Source organism: Poecilia formosa, unplaced genomic scaffold (genome assembly GCF_000485575.1).
Source record: "Poecilia formosa unplaced genomic scaffold, Poecilia_formosa-5.1.2 Scaffold0, whole genome shotgun sequence".
Classification (NCBI taxonomy): Eukaryota; Metazoa; Chordata; class Actinopteri; order Cyprinodontiformes; family Poeciliidae; genus Poecilia; species Poecilia formosa.
Window position 1 is genome coordinate 2,673,270 of NW_006799939.1, and position 26,735 is coordinate 2,700,004.

The following is a 26,735-nucleotide window of genomic DNA, read 5'->3' on the forward strand; positions in this document are numbered from 1 at the left end:
TCTTCAAAATCGCTGGATTTTCGCATTTTCCCATTCAAATGCTCAGAAGCGAAGCCAGTGAGGCAGCAGCGAGCTGAGCCTCACCTGGGATTGCGCAACCTCTCGCTAACTGCACTGGCTGCCATTCTATGACAGCATGTTCCTCCTGTCTGTACGCCAGCAATAAAATGGCTATAAAACATTTAATATATGGACTGTTTTTCCATAATTTCACTTATGTATATAATGTACAGTGTTTTTTGTCACCAACTGTGTGTGTATTGTGTTTTGTGTGCAGAGGAGCGATCAGAAACGGCAGAAAACAGACTCGAGGTGAGGCAGGTAGTTCTATTGCCTCATGGCAGAGGGCGCTCATGATCCCAGATATTGTGAATGCACAACTGCAGAGTAAGAGACAGTCAGCTAGCCATGGAGCTAGCCACACAGTATATAAGTAAAGTACAGCGATATATTTGTTTTCTCCTCTCTTCCGACGTAAACATGAAAGACTACATTTCTACACTTAAACAGTTTTCTAAAGTGGATTTTCATTTGAAGCAGGAGATAATAACTAAAGGAAGACCAACACCGGAGCTGAAAGTTTTGCTTCGAGAGTTTGACGATTCTCAAACGGAGTAGAGAATAGACTTGGCTTTGGATGAGCGGTGCATGGATTTCATTGATAGATAAAGGTAAGACAGCAATAAGATGTTTTTTTAATGAAATGTGCGTTTTTTGGGCTACAGTTTGTATGTCTAAATAATTCAGTAAAGTAGAAGCGGTAGCTAATCTACCACAGCAATTATTTATTAATTAAACATTAAGCCTAAAACATACTACAACAACAGACTGAATGTTCTGCTCTGTGTGCAAAATTCTTGAATGTTTTTTGGTGTTTAATCCTAAAACATGAAGTGGCATTGTTGTCAGTTGCTATGGCAACGAATCTGCGTAGCTTAACGAATACAGATAACTTTGCTGTGGATCATAGCACGAAATCAATACCTACATTTCTAAGTTTTACTGAGTTAACGCGGCTATTAATGACATGTAAATGATTAGTCTTTTTGCCCTCCAGCGTTGTATGCTTGCACGAAATTTCCGTACGTCCAATAACATGCATGGTGTCTAAGTCATAAGTCAGTGCCTCACCAGCAATGAACCTCACCGCACGTCACTCATATATATATTATTATTATTTTTTACAGAATTTAAATCAGGTGAAGCTAAAACTGCAACTTGAGGAGTTTTGGGAAGAATATATTTAAAGACAAGTTATTTTTACACATATTAAATGCAAAATGTACATATTTTTTGTACATTTTCAGCTTAATTGCTACTCTGAGTATGTTGTTCTTTCAGCAATCGCCGTTCTTTTGAGTCTGTATACTTCAGGTGACAATCTATTACCAAATTAGTAGACAATTATTTAAACAATGTATTAATCGCGAGTAGGGTTAAGGTTATACAGAATAGATGACGGTGTATGAATTCTTCTTGTGCGTGTCGGGTGTGTGTCGGAGTACCTCCAGCGTGGTCAGCACTATCTTCTCCACAGAATTGAAGTAAGCCTCCCACAGGAGCTGCGTCTGCTGTCTCAGAGACAGAATCTTATCCTGGTGGATGGAGCGTACTGTCGAAGGGATCTGGGACAGTAATGGGACGGGACAAAAAAAAAAAACAGCAATTAGATGACTGACCCACTTTAGTGAGAACATAAAACATTTATTTTATCATGCAGGCACGCTAATGTGGACTTCCTACTACAGGCGAACACAAGAAAAGGATGTTTTATAACGATGTGTGAAACAACAGAAATCCAGTCAGGAAGAACATTAAAAATAAAAAATGAGGCTGCTTAAGAAATTGGGACTCCAGCAGATAACAGGAAGGCTGCGTGTTTTGCAGGAGAGTTGTGTTTTATCTAGTTGAGCTTTCAATGGAAGGTACTCATTAGGGACAATAAAGCAATCTGTGCTAACTGCAAATATAAAATGCTAAAAACATCTAAAATGTGTGACAACTTCAATGACCTGTCATCACCAGAAGGCAAAAACGAAAATGTTCAGTTTAAGAGAAATTGGACGTGGCTAAATTTAGAATGTGCAGGCCAAAGAAAAAAGAAAAAGAAAAGAAAGCTGACATCGGAAATAAGTAACACGAACCTGATTGGTGCATTTCTAACAGAAAGGAAACGAAGCAAAGCAACCAAACCCAATGTAGGTTTTAAACATTAGTTATTCACAGCGTTTCTACCTGCAACAGTAGTCTTTCATCCCCAATCACAGCTGCCGTGTTCCAGTCGATGATTTCTGAGAAGGGAAGCTCCCAGCCGTTGCTGAGCATCACTGGCACACAAGCTGCCTGCAACATCATCATGTACAAACAAAAGATGAGCAATCTCCCATCATCTACGTGTTTAGTCAAACAAACAGACCTCAGCATCTAATTTGGAGAAGCTAGCTACTCCAGAGTCTTAAATTTCTTTTATTTAGCTGGAACTTTTTAAGGATCATTACTTCACTGTATATTCAGAATCTACAGGAAAGAAGTTAGATCTGAAACATTTCTAAATCCCTGTGTAGTCACACATAAACCTGTCATGATAAATTTTGCTGGATGATCAAATGACCCAGAAATGATTGTGGTGAATGATAATATTCTCACCTTGAGACCATTTTCGACTAATACAACGATGATGGTACATTAAGACAAGTACACCCGCTCAAAACCCCGCCCCCAAAAAACAACTAATTTCTAAAGAACATTTGACACATCCAAAATAAATAAACAAAAGAACAGAAGCTTGGATAGGGAAACAGAGGAAAATGTGCCAGTTAGCACTTTTATTAAAAACAAACAAAACAGGAAAAAGATATTAAACGAGAGCATCTTGTCAAAATGTAAATTATCAAGCGACTAATTGATTTATTGCTTATCATGACGGGTTTAGTCACAAAAGACAACTGGACATATTTCACATTAACATTTCATTGACATACTTGCTCAAACTTAACACAATATTAAGCACTACTTCAGAAACAAACATGTTCAGAAGGACATAAGCAAAAGCATACCAGAACATTAATCCCCTGTTTCTAATAGCTTAATATTCTTTCAGCATGTGTGTTTGTTTGGATCCATGTTCTTACAAACTGATTCAGTTCGCTGTGTGTGTGTGTGAGATAGTAAAAGCAGCCTCTTGCCAGCAGTGACAGGCTCTGTAATCTGCTAAGCGGGATACCATTCACTGATTGGTCACTGAGCACGCGCACACACACAAACGTCTGTCCCGGCACAAACATTCCCGCACTGGATTGCGTCTGCGTTTCTCTAATCTGCGTAGTGTCATTAGCATAGGTAGCAATCTGCTCAAAGGCTGCCAAGCTTTACCTGCTTATCTGCTCTCACACAGCAATCCACTCCAGAGTCCTGCACTCCAATCCTCTCCGTCATAATATCACACCAACGTACAACAGTCATTAAAACATTTGAGCTCAGGAACCTTCCAGATGCATGAAACATTTTTCCCCCCCACCAATTCCTTCTGCATTGCACAACCTGATCTGCAGTGTGCTGCATTGAGATTCTCCACTACTTTGTGGCTGTCCATCTGAAAACCTCCCTATGGCACTATGACGACACAGTAAACCATGTTCGACTAACTGGTTGAAATCTAGCAATGTCTGCCTGGCTTAAGGCCAGGAGTGTGAATTCATAGACACACACATATACACACACACACACACACACACACACACACACTCAGACCACAGTCCAGAGTTGTACGACAGCACATGTCTTCAGCTCACCTAGTCTTGTCACTAACTCCCCAGGGAAGTAATTATTATCTGGTCCCATGCAGCACAGATACACTGTCCACCTTCGTCTGAGGTCAAAGGTCATAGTTATTCTAAGATCACTGACTACAGAACAAAAATGAGTTTAGACACTCATTTTGTTTGACATAAAACTAAAACTGCTTTTACACACACACACATATATATATATATATACACACACACACACACATATTGCCTCATATGCAGAAGTATATTCATAGTAGCACAGCCTGCTCAAGGTGTATGAAGGGGAAAAAAACAATTTTCTGCTTTGAGTGTGATATACATAATCTATAAACCCGGTGTTAAAAAAGGCACTCTGCATCCTGCAATGGAAGCATTAAACTGCAGGAACCATTTGAAATCCGATTTGAGCTGAATTTACAGCCAGCAGCTCTCTCAATAAATGTTAAAATCAAGTTTGTATTTTATCAGACGGACTGAAGGATGTCCATTTCTATCTGGGTTTTACAGGTAGAAATTTGCAGTTTCACTGTGTAATTGTTATCAGGTTATACCCATTTATCAGAAAAAACCGTGATGACAACCATCTGCTATCTACGTTGGACGACAGGTGCAAATGCGCAGCAACAGAGAAAACATGCAAACAAAAAAAGACGTGCACAAATGAAATGCAGCAAACAAAAAAGAGACGCAAACAAAAAAGAATACAACCACAAATGAAATGCAGCAAACAAAAAACGAGATGTAAACAAATGAAATGCAAGGCTTAGCTTTAATCAGTCAAATCCATTTGCTGAGGAGTAAATTATATACTTTAGTGAATCAAAAAAATTACAGCTATTACCTGGCTTAATATCTGTGTTTCACCTCCACTCATAGGGGAAAACTATCGGGAGTTTTTAAAATTATTTGCCGGGAGACATGGGTTCTCTCTCGGTGTGCCGAACCTGGAGCGCCCGGCCAGCTAACAACTGGCGAGGGGAGCTGGCTGTTAATGCAGCGGGAGCAGACATCTCCGAAAACGTCGGAGCAATATTGTAATTAAGTGATTTATTGATGAACCGAGCAGATATTTGAGATCTATACATCTACATTCTCGCCTAAAAACATTGTAAAAACTCATTTTGTGTAATTTTAAGTGTAACACAGCAAAAATAATTTTGCCGCCATTGCTGCTTTTCTAAACACCGGTTTTAAAGGATGCAGACCCTAAATTTGGACACAGCTGGTTTTTGTTCGACTCCCTCTAGTGGTCTGGAGCACTTCCGTTTTCAGCACTTTTTGTTTGCATCTTTTCTTTTGTTTTGCTGCATTTCATTTGTGGTTGTATTCTTTTTTGTTTGCGTCTCTTTTTTGTTTGCTGCATTTCATTTGTGCGCGTCTTTTTTTTTGTTTGCATGTTTTCTCTGTTGCTGCGCATTTGCACCTGTCGGCCACCTGTTTTCTCTGTTGATGCGCATTTGCACCTGTCGGCCACCGTAGCCATCTTAAGCAATTCATCGCTTATTGAGTTTAAAAGTGATTTCTACAAAATTACAAAAATCAGCTGTGAATGGTCCTTTTGAGTTTTGCAAGAAAATTTTTGTAGAATTGCAAAAGTTAAAGGTAAATCTTCTTCTAAATATTGACTTGAAAGGGGCAGAAATCACCTTTCACTTTGACATTATGTATGCAAGTATGTTTTCATTTTTTTCATAAAATAATATTTAGGGGATGAATTAAAAGGAAATCTTTCTGTCTGAGGCTGATGTCAACTTAAAGACCTTCTTGGTGTGTAAGATGAACATTTTAACCTTTTAGTTTTTATTAAGGGTAAAACATCTAAGGGAGTAAATACTTTTTTTATCAGTACTGTAATGTTTAATCGGTTATTATTAAATTATCAAATTAATTTTGATTTGCTGTGGTACAAGTTAGTTGATGTGGAGTGTATGGTTGTGTTGGATTGTACTGGAATAAATTTACCTGATTTGAATTCATTTACCTTGTAAAGGGCCTTGACAGATGTTTGTTATGAATAGGTGGTATAGAAATAAGCTTGACAAATTTATTCCTTTACCATTAAGAGGCTTTTCTGCCCTACGCAAAAAAATAAAAAATAAAAAAATAAAATCAGTAGTTTTGATAATGGAAACACCTGTAGTTTTCTTTCAAACAGTGATGATAGTTTAATTTTTTTTTCTTTTAACAGAAATATGGATTATCCCTACAGTCTGTGAATAGGGTTTTAGAGGAATTAAAAAGCCTAATGAAGCTACGTTTGCAGAGAAATACTCTTTGAAGAGAACTTTAGCAGCTTGCTTTCTGTTTCTACTTGATAACAGAAGAACCCCTGTTCTTCTCCCACAGTGAAAATGCAGAGAATGGGAAATAAGATTAAACTCACTGAAGTGAAACTGCCTATTAAGTGGATTTCCACATTAGCTTGTACTGTGCTCGTGGTGTAAAATCAAGAATCTCTAGGAACGATATGACTCACACCAATCTGATTTTGGAACCACAATGAAAAAGCTGCCAGTATAAAACATTTTTTTTCTCCCATCCTAAATAATTACATAAGTGAAAGTAATTGAGAGGCTTTAATTCTGAAAGGTTAAAATGTTCATTTTACACACCAAGACGGTCTTTGTTACGTTGACATCAGCCTCAGTACGACATACATTAAACATCATAATGCCCTATAAAACACATTTTCTGATCATCTGAACCCTATTAGTTATATTGTGAGAATACAATTTAAGACGAATATTTGGGGAGTGGAAGTTTTGCATCAGAGATACCATTTTTCTCAAGATGTGACATTAGCTCTACTAACAAGGGCAGCTGTATGAGCATACGGCTGCAGGTGAAAAGAAGTCTTTTGGGGGGGGTTAGAGAAGCTGGTGTAATATCCTTCAATACTTTTGAGGGTGACAGGGATGCTTTAATATTTGGAAGAACGCAAACACACAGCTGCAGTGTAGAGCGACGTGATATTGATGGTCTGGGAACGCTCCCTCATAAAAGAAAAAACAAAAATCAGCAGAGTTTCTTGTCTCATCTTATATTTTTATTGTTGTTTTACTCTGGAGAATATTTTGTTTTCCACAAGTTGAAGAAACTTATTAATAAAGAGTCAGAGAAAGAGTAGGTGGGTGAAGAGCCAGAAGTGAAAAGAAGACTCCGACATGAGAGACATAATGACACAGGGCGAGGACATGCAGTCAGAGGCAGCTAAAGAAAAAGACAAAAAAAAAAAAAAAAAACCTGACAGTGTGGGAGAAGACCTGTGGGGCCGACTCGCTGCTTTTCTATTCAGCTTAAGCTACACTGGTTTTTGGCTTTGTCTCTGAACGCAGACATGTCACAATGACATTTTTTTTTTAAAAAAACCACCAAAACAAAAAAAGAGAAAAATGATCATTCAGCAAAACCTGGAACATCTATGAGTGTTTGTCTTTGGTGTGTCTTGGGAGGTAATTAAACATACACAAATTCAGCTGTTAAGCAGTGATTCCAGTGCCAGACATCCATCTTTCTGAGACAACGGTGCTCAAATCTCTGCTGCTGACGGACTAATTACACAACTCATATTTGCATTTTGTATTAGCGTTGAGTAAAAGAGCAAACTGACTTAAAATTCCTACCACTATGCAGAGCAAATATTTATTTGATATGCATTCTAACGGTTTCAACTGTTTAACTGGGAATAGGCCTGACACAATAGCAAATTTTGCTGGCCGATAAATTGCTCCTGTAATTATTGCGATAAAGAATAACATTGTTGTTTTGACTATATTCAAGACAGCTAATGGTATAATAATGGAAGTTAAACCTCTAAAAGATCAGTAAACTTTAATTTTGGAAAGAACCCTTAACACTGGAACATATTCTAAATATCCCAACTAAAACATAACAACCAAAAACAATAAAAAACTGAACTAAAAATTACGCAAAACAGAGACCATAAGTAAAATGAAGTTTGAGGTCTCTAAACAAAAAATATTAATCATCAGAATGGAAATGATCCGAGTTCATTTTAATTCATCTTCCGATTAATTTGTGAAATGCTTATTGGGACGAGCCGTTACTATTCAGTTTATTTTTTATTTTATTTTAGAAAACGTGCAAAAACTGCTAAGCCATTATATTGAAATGGTGGCAATTTTAGAAGCAAGTAAAAAGTGAAAATATGACCGAGATGCTCACATTGGAAGATGTGTTTGAGTATCACTCACCTGCAGAGCCTCTAAGAAACGAAAGGAGCCCAGCCTTCGACCCCGAGGAACCAGACAGAAGGTGGAGTTGTACAGCATCTCTCTGTAGTCATACCTGCACAACAATGGAGAAAGACCAATTATAGACTCACAAGACAAAAAAAAGAAAACAAAAGAAAAACATAGTAGAGTTCCAGAACGTTGATTGAGCACAGAATTCCTAGAAAGCATCCGTACTTTTAGCAAAAATCCAATCTCAGATGTCGATTGTTCTCCATGGTCGCCCTCTCACCCGCCCGTCTAAAACCTGCATGCTTTTCCTTCTCCAATTCAGCCCTCAGTCAACACCGGCTCTGATTAGGAAAGCTGCTTGGAATTCCTTCCCCCCTCGATAATGTATGTATGCAGGTGAGAGGAAAGGTGTTCTTTTTCTGTTCTGCCTTGTTGGGTTTTAGGTTGGGGTTCATTTAGTAGGACCGAAAATTTGAAAGTGTAATTTTTCCGAGTCTTATTTTGCCGCCTCCCGCCCACCCCCCCAACAGCCACACATGCAAATGTGTGCTGCGAAGTGAAGCCGCAGTCGCATTTGCAAGACATAACGAATGTAAAAGTAAGGAGCAAGCAGCTAGAGACACACTGCAGACTCCTTGAGCCATTTTTCCGAGCCTCTCTTACCTGATGTTTGTTTATGCAAACTCCAAGCCCTTATGCACCGTGAAAATGTCATGCTGTTTGCTCCTAGCACATCTCAGATAGTCGCAACTTCTTTCATGTTTTAAGGCTCGATCGGTTTACGAAGAGGCAGCATTAATTATGCCACTGAAACACTGAAGAGAAAGTAGACATTAAACAGCAAAACTGTTGGATGTTTATCACGGCTAATGTGGTGTGTGTAGTGATTCTGACATTTTTCCAGCAAGTCAAACATTTTAAGGACGCTTCTTCTGTCAGAACGTCTTCAGAGCTGATGTGACTCCACTCCAGTCGGCGTCAACATCTGGATATTTCTGTTAAAAAGTATAGATTGTGCAAACACGATTTTTAAATTCAGATATCGTTGCTGGATAGTTTAAAAATCACTCAGAGTATTGAAAAAGAAAAAGTTAGCGTTTTCATAAATTCATCGTAATACTCCTTGAAGGAAAAAAAAAAACCCCATGAGGTTATTTTTTACTTATTCTGATCATTTTTGCAGTAATCTAGCCAACCCAGATTGATTGCTGGGTTCTACATCAAGGTGTCTCATGTTTTTCCAGCTACACAGCGGTCTGAGCTTTGTAGAGAAGCGGATCACTGTGGGCAAGACATCAATTTAACATCAACTCGAGGAGCATTTATTGGCTTAATATATTGGTATTAATATCGTATCAGCTGATTTTAACAAATCTGTATGAGTCGTGTGTGTAAAATTGAAGTGTTATTGCGGTTTACGTTTCTGGACGGGAAGGAGGTGGGTTATGCGACAATGATGCTGTGGTTGTTTTTTTAGCTGATGTCAGTGGTGTGGTTGTTTTCTTAATGTTGAAAGGGTAAGGAAAATAACAAAAAAGATAAATATTGGCCACAACTGGAATTTTAATATTTTATCAGCCTGTATTTCCATATCGGTGAAACCCCAGTTCAAATCTTTAGTTTCTGAGCTGATGCTGAACTCTGCGATGTCCCACTTTTAAAGTTTTTATTTCTCTCATGCTGCATCTGTTGAGACACATAATTAAGCTTGCCAATAATTTTTCAACAAAAGGTCTAAGAGCCAAAGAATCAAACGATCAACTATTGTTAGAGACAGCACTACTGAATCTCTGCCACAGAGAACCACCAGGGAAACAGGATTCACCGCACAGTATGGAGACATTTCTGCAAATGCTCCAGATTACAGCTCCAACTTTCAAAAGAACAGAATCAGCAGGGGAGATTGTTGGAAACAGAGAGAAAAAAAAAAACATGTAAAATTAAAGCAGTTTGTGTAGCGGAGATGTTGCACTGGAAGACCGTGTGCACCGCTCTCGGTGTGGTCCGACATGTGAGAGAAGAGAACGAAAAAAAAAAAGGTTTTATCAACTCAACTGAAAACATTAAAAGGGCTGCAAACCTCAGAAGCAGCATGAGGACTGAACTGAACAGGGATGGATGCATGATATAATTGTTTCACTGCTGCCTGCAGGATTAATGTTTCTCTCTCCCGTTTTCTGCAGTAAGTTTAACACGTTTATTTTTATTTCAGTCGTGTGAACAATTTGTTAAATTCCTTAATCACAAAGTTCAGGAAAACAAAAATCATCAACTCAAAGTAGAAACATGTCAGTTGGTGATCAGTATACGTGGACAATCTCTGCAATACCCAAACTAAACTAACCATCCAAACTAAACAAACACAGATTTAGATCCATTTCTGGCCCAGATTTGTGATAAAACTCAAGAGTTTGTCGATGCAAACTTGGACAGGACCAGATGTTCCCCCTCATACAGTATGCTACTGTATGTCAGTGGAGATATTAAAGGCATATGTTCAGAACCCATTTTCCACTGGAGCCACATCCAGTACCTTCGGCTCCATTTTCCCCACTCACTGCAGCTCTTATGTCACACACATAAAAAAAATAAAAAATAACAGATGTCAGTGAGGATGTTTTCGTACACTATGCGTCTCGCAGTCATGTCGGATGTCGGCAATTAACACTGCATCGTATGAGGCAAACCCTGCCTCGTCCCATATTTTCGGCACGGCAGCATCCAGATGGTCGCTAGCGAGTGCAGGAGCTTTACAGCGCCCAGCTAATCACACTGTAATCACAAACTCTTTATGATCAGCTTATGCATTTGTGCAACTTTCATTTTAGGACATTTGTTTTGCTACAATCATTTTTATAGGTGGAACAGTAATGGAAACAGTGCCATGTTACATTACATGAATTTATAAACTAGAATAAACAAACTACTTTGTGGCACATTGTGAATGCATTATAATCTGAAGAAAGAATACATTATTGGTGAATATTTTAAGTGTTTTGAGGTACAAGTCTTGAACTCTTGCAACAGCAGAGCTGCTGCTGTTCGGTCTGCGGTGCTTCATTCAGCGTGACGGCGTGTGGTGAACATTCAAACCCCACTGAGGTTTAAACCCAGACCGACTGTCCAATCAGAGTGACCACACTGTGGACTTTCTTTGACCATCCAGCAGCTGCTGACTGGCAGGGAAACTGAAGTGCTTTTATATGACTGCTTCCTTTGTGCAGTAAGTGACAATTTAATGAGGGGGTGAGGGGGACCGGGTAAAAAAGCAAACTATAGCGTTCTGGTTGTTTAACTGATAATCAAAGCGATGATCGTTAGGTTTTCAGAGTTTTTTTCACGCACTGGCTGCAAATAAAATCAACGATTTGGGTTTGTAGAAATATAAATTTAATCAAGGTTTTGTGTTAAAAGAGCACTGCTGTGTGCAATACACTCCTGTTCAAGCTGTGAAACGTATCACTGAAATATTGATGCGTGACACACAGCAATCCCCAAGAACTGCTTAGATGCAATATTTGGTAGGACATAATATTTTAAGTGCCATGCATGCATATAATGCATGTCAATGATGTACTCGACATCTTGTAAAGACTTTAACTGCCATATTTGAGGTGTCGTTTTTATGACTGAGATGCTAAAACCTACAAAGGAGTGATAAATAACATGCAGCGCTCATATAAGCAATCTAAGCTCTAATGAAAGAAATAAAAATCAACCAAGTTTCCAAAGAGAGACAAGACAATCAATTTTCTACAACTACAAAAGAACAGATGTGTACATTCAGCTAGTGCTGCTTTTTAATTACAGCAAATGTAGGTTGGGTCAATAATTAAACAGTCCAATGCTGGAACACGTCTCAATCTTGTAGCTCGCTCTCCGTGAAATAAAGAATAAAGTTCTATTGGCAGAAAATGAGCAAATCTTCACATTTAATGCACTGAGGAACTTATATTAGGCTAGTCATTCATCAACAGAAGCAAACGGCTTTCCATACAGAAAAAGCATCAAGATTCAAAGAGAAAGGAACAACAAAATGAGCCGGGTCAAGAAGAAAAGAAAAAAAAACATCAAGCAGTATCCTAGCAACAAGGATGAATGGTGTGAAAAAGCAAATGCGTGGCTCACTTTGTCCGTTGGAGGAGACTCAGAGGAACAGTGTTGGTCTTCTATGATCTCTGCAAAGGACCGCACACACACACACACACACAACCCAAAAACTGAGAGGGAAGTGTTAACCAATGAGGCAATGCCACTTCTAATGAGCTCCAGGTTTGAGATGGATGAAGTTTTGGTGTTAAAAGTGAAGCCAATGCTGGAATACCTTTGACTACCTTTAAAGATGGTGAGAAAATAACATGAAATGATTCAATCACAAGTTTGTCTTTGCACAAATAAACTGTATTTTTGATTAGCTCAGATTAAAGACCAAGTGGTCACAAACTGTAAGATCTGAACATTTTTTAATCATCAAACATGCTTGCAAATGGACTGCTGTGACTGCGATAAGATTCAGGATTTTTTAAACACTCTTCAGTGTGGACGCCATCAATGAAGGAAGAAAAAAAAAGATAACTGTTTCAGTATGATGTTTAAAATATCAAGCAAAGAATTGGGATGGGTGATGCTGTCAAAAGCAACCAGTTTTTTACTCGCCATCGACTCATCATGGCCAAACGCTCCTGAATCAAATGGCAAAATTACTGCTTCACTCTGTAGTAAGAAAGTCCACCTAATAATTTACTTTTGTCTTAATGCAGAAAGGCATCTCAAACACTGAAATATGTGGCATCTGTTCCACAACCATTGTAAAAGAAATGCTTTACACCAACAGCTTTCCTCACAAAACAGCATGATTTTTCTGCCTCCAATATAAATATTTGACCACTCACAACAAGAAGACCATAAATATTTTCAATGCCGTTCTTATAGATTTCTATATCCTCCCTCTAAGAGAGAAATCAGACTTGGCAACGCAAAGCTTAAAATTTTATTTATTTTTTTTCCTAAATCAGAGATTGGCGCGATGTTTTCTGATCGGTGCAACGCTTTTAATCGCCATTAAAATACCCATTTAAAAACAAAGAAGCAACAGATATCACTAACTTTTATCCATGGTGACATTTTTACTTAAATATAGAAATAAAAATAGGTTGGAAACAGCATAATATTAACCACAACAATGCTGGTAATAATCATCTCCCGGCCTGGGATGAGTTTCAGAAATACTAAAGTAAGGAAAATGTGTTGGCGATTTATGCTCCTCTAATCTATTGTACATCTCAGGCAAGTCCTGATCATTTCAATTCACTTAACCACTCAATCTGCCACATATATAAATGTAATCAGGAACAAATCAGTTTTGCAGCAGCCATGTATCCGCAGCTCTGATCCGCCATATCTTACAAGAACCCAGCTTTTTTTTTTTTTCTTTTTCTTTTTTGCAAAATTACTTTCATTCCAGTTGTCAGATGTGCATTAGCTACAGGTATGATTTAGTCATTTTTTTCGTCTCTTACCAGACGTTAAGTTCAACATCCCTATTGCTTGATGTTGTACAGAATGTGCAAATGAAGTATGGTGCGTTTGTTTAAAATGACAACTCTCATAAATCGTAAACAAAGACTAGCTTTCCAAGATGAACTTAGTTCCCAGTAGGAAAATTACAGCAGCTCTAAAACCAGCTTCCTCTCTTTCCTTCCCCCTATTATTTCAGAGTGACTTCACATTTAATTTTATGCTCCCTCTTTACTGTCACAGTTACGCTACATTGATAGGCTGTTGCCAGGAACACGAGCTTAAGCCAGAGGAATTTCAGGCTGAAAGCCACCAAGTGAAAGTGAGCGTCATTAGATTAGGAAGGGAAGGAAGGGGAAAACGGCAGCTGAGAAATGTACACTGGATCCAAGTTAAGAAAAGCCGGGAGGCGTCTCTGGTGAGAATGTCACAACTCAAACACACGGATAGAGCTTTATTTCGGTCCAAGCCTGCATCAGAGCAACTTAAATTATTCAAGAATCCCCATTGATGTAGCTGTTGGAGCCAGAAATCAAATCCAACAAACTCACGAGGTAAAACTTGTGCTTCCTTTCCAAACGAATTTGAGCACTTCTTTAATTTACAAATCACCACAAGACAATTTTCGAGAGCTAGTGCTAGCAAATAGAAAGGTCTCCGTTCTGGTTTGGTCCAGTCTTTCCAAAGAAGAAAGAGCATCAGGTAACTGTGGGCAGCAATTCCTGAAAAATGTGAAAACGTGATACACAAGCCAAGGTTTTATAGGGCTTGCAGAGTCCTGGATTCCTCCTATAGGAGGCTCAGTTGTTGTCAGGATTCAAATTACACTGGGAGACTAGGTCTGGCAATGCAATCCAGCTGAAAGCTGACATAGGAGCATATAATCTTTAACGGTAAGAATGACTGTGGCTGCTATGACGCTTAAAATAGTTGGTAGCCTGAAGGTGGCATATCACAGATTAATGAATAAGGCCATCGTAATGAGCTTCACTCCACTATTTTGTCTTAATGGTGTACTTAATCATGGCTGTTTCACCTGCAGCTATGGAATTTTTTTTCTCTGGCATTTTATAAAATGACTTCATTATTTGAATTGTATGGCAGAACAGCTAAGGGTTAAAGAAAACAGTGAATCATGTTGATGAACCTATGAAAGGTTCCGACTCATTTTTCCATTGGTAAACATACTTTTCCAGATGCAAATTACAATTTTTTTTCCCATAGTTTTTAAGACATTCAGGGAATTTCAAGTAGAAAATGTTAACTTTGAAATTCTAATCTTACCTTTTGGTTCCATAAATCATGAAACAAAAAATGCTGCAACTGACTTCTGATTTTTTTTAAGTTTGGTATAACAATATGTCAGTAATGATTTTTGTTCAAACAATCTTAAAAACTAACTCTTGTATTACATTTTTTTTTGTCTGGAGATCCAGACAACAGTTAGTTTCAATGCTTTGCCAGTTTTAAGGACCAGTTCAACCCAAATATAAATATAAAGTGAAGTGTTTGGGAAATAGTTCCCTTTTAATGTTTGAATTCTGATATTCTTGAACTTTTCCAATCACTGCTAAGAGGTTTAAAAAGCATTACCCAGACTCAAATCAGAAGAGGAGCTTAGTACCAAAATAGCTGTAGTAAAAAATATATATATATATAAAAAACTTTACTCATTTCCTCAAGGTACCTTGGACTTACTCATCTCCCCGTGGTTAATGAGTTCAAAGAGAGCTTCATAAAACATTTATCAACACACAGACAGGGTCTACATCAGAACCACATTACCCGACCTCAGGTTAATTCAGTGGAATATTATTCTTTTGAGTCTTTTATCTCTCTACTTTATTCTTGCTTTCAAATCTCCATCCATTTTAAGCTCCCACTAAAAACCAGAAAAAAGGAAAGTCCTTTCCCCCTACAAGGCCTCAAACAGCCAACAGAGATATTGTACAACTAATCAATCACTTTTACACAATTGTTAAAGTACGGTATATAAAAAGTTTAAACTTAACATATGAATTTGGGAATGGCGACATTTAAGGGGGTGGGGAAAAATCCTGAATGTGAAGTCTTTCTAAATATCTCCCAAGTTTATGTCTGAATGGAACTTAAAGGGCAAAGTTCAGAGGTTATTTACGAGTGCAGAAACGTATCTGTCCAGGTCACGTTCCTTAGAGCTCAGAGGGTGGATGGATGGAGCGAGAGATAAACGGCTGCAACGTTACGTAATGAAAAATTTAGATTCAATGACAGAGGGAAGCCACACAGAAAAAGGAATGTCCTGCATGTATAATAGAAGAGACGAGGAAAAAGGAGGAGGCGGGATGCAAAGAAAAAATGAACGACAAATGACGTAGCATAAAGGCAACAAGAATATCAACATTATAACAGGAAAACAGAAGAAATAACATAGATTCATGTAAAACATTTGAAAATTTATTAGCGGAGACGGGGAGAAAGAAAAAACAAATAAAGTGAAATGTATTTCTAACCACAAACAGCAACATATTGATGTGTGGACGGCTTCCAATTAGTTTTTCTTTTGTTCATTGATCAGAAAATCTCATTCCAGTCAGCCTCCGCAGAGACGGTCTTCCTCCTCTAATGAAAACAGCAACCGAGACAAAAAGGAGGGTCGGGGAGACGGACCCATCTTAGATCAGACGATGGAGCCTTATCAGCCGAGTCTGCTATCAACGCAGCATCAAACCTGCGAGCTGCGTCTGATCCGATACTCATTGTAGGGACATGAATAAAGCCAACGCCAAGCTGCAGGGGATGGCATTTCTCTGGACTAACTTTCCTTTGTAACATTTCGTGATTATTTGTTGGAAAATATGCAACACAGAATGCTTTGGCATTAATTTTATATTTGTACGTTAAATGTGGTTCTAGGGAAGATTTTTTTCCCCCCTCAATGAAAGAGTGCAGATTTCCATAATAGTTTTGGTGAGAGACATAAAAACGGCTGATATTAGCTGTGTAGATTAGCTGGCCTGCACTCCGCTGCTTAACACACACATCACTTTAGCTTTATAGCATCCCAACTTAAAAACAGCATAGAATTGTACCATGAAAAAACAAGAGAGATGCTTTTATGTCACTAGCCTTATGTCTATGTCACTCAGACATAGAACATAAGGCTATTTAGCTTAAATGATTTCAGCTTTCATCTGTCAATATTTAGAAAAGAAAATTAGTTTAACCTTTCAGGGAAGTTGTACTTCTAAAGAAGGGGTGTACACCTCATTTTCTATAGACGTATAAAAAAACACCACTCTTAAACGTGTGAATAAATATCATTTTTATTTCATCACGGATACAAAAGAACATTTTGAGAAGCACATCGAACTTATAGATAACTGCGACGCCTCTAATGCTCTGGCAAGGCAGCAAAAGTAATCCGAAGAGGAGCTTCATTTTGCTGCAGAAAGTGTAAATTAGCGTCTTGCCAAGTCGAGCTGCCAAAAATGAAGTGTAAACACAGTCTTGTAACTCTCAAGAGGGAAAAGATTATTACTGTGCAATTACGAGACCACAGAGAGGGAAGCCCAACTGCTTCAGTGGCAGAAAGCGAGATTACAGGGTGGAGGCAGCACAACGATGATAGATAAAGTGAAAAATGCTGCCGTTTTCCCATACAATGTGAACAAATTGCAGGAGCTAGCAGAAATCGGTGGCACTTTGATCATATGTTGGCAACGCTCTTCAATATAGAAGATAAGGAGGGAGAGGAGAGGATGTGTTGGGTGTGTTATAAAAACTCTTCAAAAATATTAACACCGTTTTGGGAAAGTTCAACATTCTTTTGCTGTTGCAGCCACTTCAGAAACTTTTTAAATTATTAATGAAAAGGCTGGAGACAATCGTACAAGGAAGACATCAGAATGAGTCGGTGATTTTATTGTCAGTATATTTAAATAGGTCTTGCTTAATCAGCAAGACTTTTAATAGTTATACGTTTTAGTGATTAAGAATGTACCCAACAGACCAGTTTTTACACTCAGTTTTACTTTATGAAAATTAAAAAAAAAAAAAAAGTTTTCTCAGGAATAGGTTTGATTATTGAAGACTCTCTCTAGATTCTGAAAATGTTTATTCACTATTGTTTAGGTCTTCACAAACAAAGAACAAAAATGACTGTTTAGCAGAGACTACCTCAACAGTTACATACAGTTATTGATGCCATACAATGCAGCAGTACATGGCCAGCCCAGCACATCCTCCATAAACTCAATGTGCCAGACAAGCACAAGGTTTGAAGATCATACACAGTACAGCATTACTCCATAGAGTAGCCAAAAGCCTTTATATTACCTCACACACTGACCTGGAGCTAGATTTTATCAATCGATAATGAAATCTATTGTCACGACTGCTGCATGCTCATGTGAGCAGCCTGAATCACTATCAAACTGTGAGTCACAGCAACTAACACCATTCAGTGATAGCGATAGGTGTGTGTGTGTTTCCCCCCCTCGAGATAAAGCTAAACATGAAGTTTTAGTGAAAACTGCATCAGTGAAGGACAAATGAAGACATCAGACCATGATATATTCAAGGTTATCATTTGTGCTAGAGATTACCTTCCTCACACCGTGTTGGTTAAAGCCCTTATCTGACAAAGTGCTGCACAAGGAGGACAGCAAAAGATACCAAATCTGTGTGTGGATATATTTGTGTGCTGGTTTTATCCAAGGATTTAAAAACCACAACTCAGCCAAGAGCTACTAACAGAGTGGCTGCTTATTTCTCTCACTGCCTGGTACAGTTTCCAAGGCAGAATAATGATGTGTTTTCCAACTACTTTTGACAATCAACAGAGATAGTAAATCTATCTCCGCTGACATCAACTTTTGTAGCACCAAGTTTCATCTCTGTGCTATCTCCTCTACCACAGCAACTGAGGGATTACAATCCTACAAGCTTTGCCTTCGAGCCAGTCTTTGGTTCTGCATGTCGTGCTCACAACACACTTCGTCGTACATGGCCAGATAAGCCCAACTTCAACGATTCACTGATGAGTCAGCGCCATTAAACTACATCTTTGACCTTAAAGGCTCCATTTGCAGCACTTCTGATGATGAAGGTGGAGAAAGCTATGAAATATTAATAAATCTATCATTTTGAGCCCTTCGTTAATGCCACTAAAGGCATTTTACTTTGGGATGTTGGCCAACTTCATTCTAGACACATCAGCTAATTCCTTCACTCACATCATCGTGAAACTGAGGCAGACCACAGTACCTTGTGCACCGGTTTTAGGAAACCTGTCTTTACCAAATTACTCCTCTGTTCCCACACCTGCTTATTTTCAAACAATCTTGGCATGGCTGCCGTCTTTGAATTTGACAGTCTTATATCTTCTTGTCATGAAAAGTACAGAGATAAAAGCCGTTTTACATCATCTCAGCTTTTAACTATAAAGTTCCACCTTGGGAAAAAAAAAAGATAACGCTCCCTGTACAAGAGATTAACAAAGTTAAAGAACTGAACAACAACCCTAATAAATTATGTCACAAGCAAATTACAGACAGCCCCTCTCCCCCAAGTAAACCACGTTGGCCGACTTGCTGAGTAACATGCAGCCCCTCACCTACTAATACCTTTAATCCAAGAAATCCAACAAGCCAGCAACAGTTTAAAGAGACAAACCAGACCATCGCGAAAACTGCATCCAGTTTTAAAGCAAATACATTTAAAAACATAAGAGCCAATAGGAAGCTATAGTAGTAGCTTTTATTGAGGAGTTGCAAAGTTCAAAACATGACCAAAAAAAAAAGAGAACCCTTGGCACTTCTTGTTTGAAATATCTCCACTGTTTTTGCACTATCCTTTACTCTTGTCTGCAGTGAAGTCCCTGAGGCACTGAATTTGATGGCTAATCATAAAAAACTGCACTTTTTTTCACTGGCATAATGATTGAAAACAATTTTACCATCACGGCAACCCTTAAAGTCATTTCCCACTTCAATATTTACCTCATAAATAGACATAACTATACAAGTATCTAAACTACTGATCATTCCCAGAGGCTGGGCAGCGCACCAATATAGGTTTATTAAAAAAAACAAACGTCTGGTCTGTGTAGAGTGGTTTTGTGGTTTACCAGGCGTCTTCTATGCACGCTGTATCATTTAGCTCTGTGTAGAAAAGGCAGCTGGTGGGGTTATTGGAACCATAGCAAAGATACATAGGACAGTAGCTGGAAGGGCCAAGCTAAAGTAGTAATTAATGACTGTTGACTGAAGGGGTCATTTTACAGCTAATCTGACAAAAGACTGCATTGGTTACACTGGAAAAACAGGCATTCAGAAGATGATCTTACTGGCTGAAGAGACTGGAACAAATTAATGGATGGGTCTCAAATTTGTTTAAAGACTATCCTTTGAGTTTTGACAGCCACACAGATCAGTTTTATAGGAGGAAAGTCACTGAAAAATTATGACAAAATGACCAAGTACATTATAATCCCTTTTAAAAAATGAGAAACACACAAAAAAAAGAAAAAGAAATGCTGATCCAATGTGTTGGAAATATAGATAAGATTAATGGGGGGGAGAAGGCAGATATAGTTCATGTGCAGGAACTTAGATCAACTATTCCCCCCCATGGATTATCATTTTCCCCAAGCTTGTAAAGCCCGCATCAGGTTGGCTAGCAGCCCTCTGCCAGGGGCTTTGGCCAATACTGAGGATTAAAAATCCTCCAAGGCTATAAATATACCTAGCAGACTAACGTCAGCAGCCTGCCAGCTACTGCGCTCACCTCGTACGGCAGAATAGATGGCCATGTGTTTTTCCTCTTTTCTGCCTTTTATTTTCAATCTATCTCGTCACTTCTGAGAGGCCTTGTTTCCTTTGTGCTTCCATTTTCCTCCCCAACTTCCACTTGCGTCTCAGTCTTCTGAGACTTAGCTCCCCGCCAACTCCTCTACCCCCAATCTTTCACTTTATCCCATTCACGCTCTTGCACTTGGTAGTGCCTCCTAATTGGAAACAAGCTGTGAGAGGGCTTTCAGTCTGAGGTTAAAATTGCATCTGATCTGCCTCCTGCTGGATCTCCCAGCAACCTCTCTCCTCTTCTCTCCCAGCAGCGTTACAGGCTTGTGCACAGAGGCAGAGTACAAATATAAAAAACAAGTAAACGGAGATGAGGGAAGGAAACTGTTGACTAACTGTTGACTTTGCAAGAGATGCTGGCAGAGACGTAAACAAGTGGATCGAGGTCTCAGGTTTGCACAAATCATATTGAGGAGACTGAACTTTGTACTTCAACTGCTGGTAACTTAATTTCAATGAATAGCAAAGAATAAAATGATTCCCAGAGTGGGGAGCACAGTGTGGTATCTTCATGTAGCAACAACCAGTCAATCTATGGCGCATCAAAGTCTCGATTGAAAACTGACATGAATTTGACATGGTAATTATTGTGAGGGCTTACATTGACTCTATCATAACTTCCTTTTTTGCACTGTGAGAGGATAAGAGGGATTAGTTGCACAAAAGACCACAGCCAAGCACAGAAACAATTACTTCCTCCCAGTTAGATGCCAGACTGCACTGTTGGGCCCAGAGGGCCGTATAACAGGCCGCAGCAACTCTGTTGCAACCAAAACCTTCACAGAAAAAAAAATAAATGAATAAAATGGTGGGAAAGAAATACGCTACATATTTAGGTTGTTCTACATCTGATCTCCGCTTAAAGTAAGACCAAAACACAGGAACGCCGACCTAAATCTGTTAAAATGTAGGTTTTACACTGAACTATTTATGTTAATAGAAAATTGGAAATGGAAACATGTCAAGTTGAAAAGATGCACTGAATGACTTAAGGTAAAATCTTATTGCATAGACTGAATAATGTTGTCAAAGGTCCAGTCGTAAAACATCATGAAAATTTGAAGAAAAAAAAGACATAACAGTGCCAAATGTTTAATGACTAAGTTAGAGAAAAGTATGTCATACATAAGTTTAGCATAACAGCACAATATCAAATACAAAAACTCCAAATTGGTGTTTGTCATTGAAGCAACAGGCAGATGTCAAACCCTAAATTATTAATAAGGTAAGAAAGAAATACACTAAATGAGAATCCATCAGCGGACATGCAACATTTCAGTTTTTCCAACACCCAACAGGTGGAGTGGAGATTACGATCAGTTTTAACAATGTTGGCATGTTTTCAGAAAACAATCATAAGTGGGTGGCCTTCTACATTCCAACTAAAAATAACAATGTCATTATGTCAAAAACATAATGAAGTATCGTTGACCACATTGTTGCAGTCATGCACAACAAACACTACAAAGAAAATTCCCTGGAGAGAGTTGGTAGGCTGGGATGTGTGTGATGCAGAAAAGGTGAGACAGAGCTCTTTGTAGGTTTAAGTTGAAAGTCTAAAAAAAAAGACAACAACAAAAAAAAAAAGAAACAGGTGCCACAAATAAAAACAGGCAACAACTGCAGCTCTAGCTATGATGTGAATAAGATTCCCTGTCTGCCAAAAGACTTCAACTTCAGATCCATATGTTTGCATCGGCCATTTCCTGTAAAGCTAGATGCAGAACTGAGGTTTGTTCAAGTCACTGGTAATCAATGACGCCGTACGTCATGTGCTCTGGACAATCTGGGGTAGAGGTCGCCCAACAAGAGGACCACCGGTTCCAACATTGGTATCAAAGGTCTAAAGGATGTAAGTAGATATAAACGCAAAGCTTGGCAATGTCCAGTAGCCACATCTGCAGAGTGCGGCCATTCAGAAAACATGGATACATGATACTGTCAAAACAGAGTATTTTGAGGAGACACTTCAGGACACTGCTGAAGTGTTTGTCAAAATGCCATTCATACACTTCAAACTTTAGTCATCAAGCATGCTCTGGCGACCAGAGTCTGTGTGAATTTTGTTATTTTAAAGCTGTAGCAGTGGCAGAAAAAGGCATGACACAAAATGATATAAACGATTTGGTATGTTTCAAAAATGTAACATCGCATTGGGAATCAAAGTAGAACCACTAGTCAGGTTTAAAGAAGGCACACCGAGTAAGAAGCACTTACTCTGGCTAAACAATGCAATTAAGCTGGATTGTCACACATTAGGAATTTATATCTTAATTGCTCCCAAATGCTTCTTAATGAAATTAATTGTCATCTGAGTTATAGATAATATTTCTACATGAATTTTTTTAAAGGAAAATGGAAGCTTGATTCCCAATCATGGTATTTGCTGCTCTTCCCTTCTGTCTCTACCCACTTCATGTCTAAACACAGCAATTAAAGGGCACTTAAACAAAAAATAAAAATACAGCATAAAGTCAAAAGATAAATCATTACCTTTTGGCCCCCCCAGCATGTTGGGGTCAATCAGGACACTGGTCAGAGCCAGTGCATTCCTAGCTAATGCAATTGGGCTCGTCTGGGAAATGATTGAGCAAACAGAAGCCAGAGTGGCTTCCCCTCACTGGCACCAGAGCTTTGTCACTGCTAATCCAGTCCAAAGATCTCCAATCAAACACCACCAGTAAAAACATGGCACAGCCCTGGCCGACAAAAACTCAATCCCACTGTCCAAAGGTGGATCACAGAGTTTGTTCATCAGATTTGAGCTCAGAAAATGACCTGGCTGACACCAGGAAATTATTCCACAGCTGCACTTCTGTTCTATGGAGTATTCTCTTCATAAAAACAACAATCCTGCTTGCTCACAGGATTATATTGGTCTAAAAAAAAAAAAAAAAGAAAAGCAAATTTAAAGAAGTCACTTGTGCATCACCAGAACAGGCAAGTAGCAAATTAATATAAACTCAATAAAATCTCTAATAATAGAATATTTGTACAGGAAATGACAAAAATAATGGAAAGTCAGGATACAGAGAACACAGAAGCAGAGTCATCAATGACTGAGTCAACAGATCGACATATTGACTGAATGACTGTAATACTGCAGTGCCTCTGGCTGACATTAATTTTCTCATCAGTGCCTCACAGGCCTCCACTAAAGGTCCATAAATGAGTAAATGATGCGAGCAAATATTGGGGAACTGAACAAACAACAAACCCTTGTGGCGTTACAGTATCTTTAGGACATTCCTGGTCTGTTTTTTTTTTTTTTCTTATAACAAAAAACCTAAAAGACAGTCTTAAGCAATCTAAATTATACAGAAAAATAATTATGGGAACATTAATAAACCAAATATTTTGCTATTTTAATTTATTTTTTCACAATATTTGTTATTGCAAAGAAATGAAGTTAAACCAGAGGTGGGCATTTATCATATTGTTTATCATGAAGAGTTTTGATTCATTTATAATTTTGATAAATTTATCACGGTTAAGATAAATTTCACTTATTGATGATAAATAAATAAAAAAAAAAACTGACAGTACCATTGGAAATGTTATTTTTTGCTATTTTTTCCACCGTTTGTTCCATAAAGGCGTCCATAAATATTAGTAAATTTGGCAACATGATTAAATCAATTTACTGTGTGCAGTTTACTGATATAAATCATACTTTCTTTAAATAAGTGGTGACTTGATGAAGCCCATTTTAAATAGGAATGTTCTTCAACAGCAATATTCGTGCTTGTGGTGCTGAATGCAGTGCAGTCACAGCCATACAGTTAACTAAACAAAACAAACAAAAAAATGAGTAATACATTTATTTTTTTTATCACATTCTTTATTGTTATCGCAATACTACCATAAAGTATCGCGATAAAATTCTAAGTCCATATTATCCGCCCCTAAGTTAAACCTTCACGATCAGCAAACTGACTATTTTAGTGCAAGTTTTTCTAAAAGCACCAAATGAGACTGTAAGAGGGAAGAAAATAAAAATTATCTGAAAACTTAATGACAGAAAAGTACTCACTTGTCGTACTCTGCGTTGTCCTTATCGCAGCGTGCATCCTTGTGCTTCTGCCAGTCCTTCCCGTGCTTACAGGTGGTGAGGAGGACCACGTCCTGTGAGTTATGCACATGGTATAAAGCATTCCTTGTGTCTGACCCTATTCCAGTCAGGTACCTCTTCCCCTTAAAAACAAGCACGTACTTCCTGTAAGGGGGGATCGTGTTATGTCTCAAATAGCCCCTCTCTCCACCTGTCCTGGGGTGCTCCTTCGAAAACAGGGGGATAGAAACATCAAATTGAGGCCTGAAGTTTTCCGTACTTATGCTGGCTTTGGCCAGCATGGCAAAGCCAATGTCAAAGCCGAGATCTTCTGTGTAATCTGGCCATGTGCCGGAATATAAATTGAAGATTATGTGGTTTTTGCCCTCGTTCCAGAGAGGAAGGCTTTGGATTTTCGCCTTCAGGTTGTGCACGTACTGAGGTGAAAGCTGGTCCCGATCCAGAGTGTCCAAGCTCAGGACAAACAGGCAGGCCTGTGCTGGGTCTGGCGTGTAAAACCTGGAGCCCTCGATGGAGGTCAGAATGTTTTGATAGCTCTCCGAGATCTTTTCTCCTTTCTGCTGCGGATACACGTAAACCTTAAATCCGTTCCTCTCACACAGAGAGAAGTCAAAGCAGGACTCCATTCTGCATCGTTTTCCAGTGTACAGGAATGAGTTGGTGTCCCTCTTTTGCCTAGGAGATATGTGTTCGCTGAGGTCATCGCTCCGATCCTTCTCAAAGGTGCTGAAAGACTGCAGGTATCCCTGGAGGCGCCGCCACCGCGCCCCGGGGTGATAACCGGCGAGGCTGCGGTCATCACGCCGGCTGGGACCCCGTCGGGACAGCGGGACTTGTATCCCCCCGAAACACAACAGCAGAATGAGACAGGCGCCGGCGGAGAATAGGATTAAGTATCGTTTTTTGGCCTGCATGTGTCCGGCGATCGGAAATAAGGTGCGCGTCTGTGAATCCGACAAGTTGCGAAGTTTGGGTCTCACCACCTCCTGTGGGAGAGCTCCGCCATCTTCCCCCGGGCTGCAAGGGCTGCGAGCTTTCGTCTCCCTCCTCCTGCTTCAGTTGCCTTTCACAAGTCCGGGAGCTGATCCAACGCATGTGGGCGATTTTTAATGTCCATCCACCTCGTCTTCCTCGTCGGTCGTGATGCTGCTGATAAAATGACAGCTTTTCCCAAACTACCGGATGGACTCAAATCTGGACATCCTAAGTCGCACTCTACTTTTCTTTGTGTAACGCCACCTTTGCTGAGCCACAAGGGTTATTTTGCCACGAACTATAGTTTCTATCTTATCCGGATATTAACTAACAATATGAAATACGAGTACATAATTGAGTTGAAGCAGGAGAGTGAGCTAGACTTGTTGCCCAGACTGTTAACTATTGTCTGTACTCCAGTCTTAAGGTTTCACTGGAGATTATAAGCCAAACTAGTACAGGAGCTTTAAAACATTCAACATATCATAGGAGATATTACGCCAGTTTGTTCATATAATGCCTCTAATACCGGTTCCAACATTACAACAGATAAACCGAGACAATACATTTCTAAAACCGACGTTCGCTAGCTTGTTAGCAAGCTAACTATACTAGCTTATCTGTGAAAACAGTTCCAGTTAGCTTGTTAGCTAAGCGCTCGGCATCAGAGATCTATACCGCTGGCTGGAAAAGGCAGCAAAACCAAATCTGTCTCCTTCCGCAATAAAAACAACCTCTTTCCTCGGATGGGAAACGTGTCATCTACCTCGAAGCCGGTAAATTAGCATCTACCTTAATTTTTCCAGTCATGTAAAGTGCTGAAGTGGTGGCTCATGCACTCACAAACAGGAGGAGTGCGGCGAACGAGACGAGCCAAGCAGCTCAACACGGCTGGGCCGTCCCACTACTGTGACCACCAGTACCCATTAGATGACGTTCCTCCACGGCGCACGGTGCCTTCCCATTGGGTGCCGTCACATCCGAGGCGGGCGGGGCTTCCACCACTCTTTTACTTTCAAACACGTACAGGTGCGGCTCAAGAGTATAGAAATTGTAAAATATTATATATTAAAAAAAAGTTTCATTATTTCAACAGTTATGATCCAAAAATAAAAATATTTATTATTGTTTAACTAAATAGAGAGCGATATATTACATATGTTATCTATTTCTGATAGAAGTTTTAATGGAGAAAGTGTATGTAATGTACGTAATCAAGTGGAAGATTTCTGTTTTGACTGCCCATCAGACAGCCACTGACACACTCCTACATATTTGTAGGTAGGCCACAAATATAAATTTCTATTTTCATTACTTTTACATTTGAATTTTGAGG

General features: G+C 39.0%; 1 protein-coding gene across 1 annotated transcript in view; it reads right to left on the reverse strand.

Annotated features, from left to right (window-relative positions):
* The window catches only part of LOC103135121 (exostosin-1b-like), a 36,325-nt gene extending 10,008 nt beyond the window's left edge, over positions 1-26,317 (reverse strand). The window contains exons 1-4 of the mRNA XM_007547766.2: positions 24,386-26,317; positions 8,003-8,096; positions 2,236-2,343; positions 1,506-1,625 (exon numbers count right to left, since the gene is read on the reverse strand). Of these exons, the coding sequence (XP_007547828.1) occupies positions 1,506-1,625; positions 2,236-2,343; positions 8,003-8,096; positions 24,386-25,338 (1,275 nt within the window). The 5' untranslated portion in view covers positions 25,339-26,317. The remainder of the gene's footprint in view (positions 1-1,505; positions 1,626-2,235; positions 2,344-8,002; positions 8,097-24,385) is intronic.
* Positions 26,318-26,735: the final 418 nt, after the last annotated feature.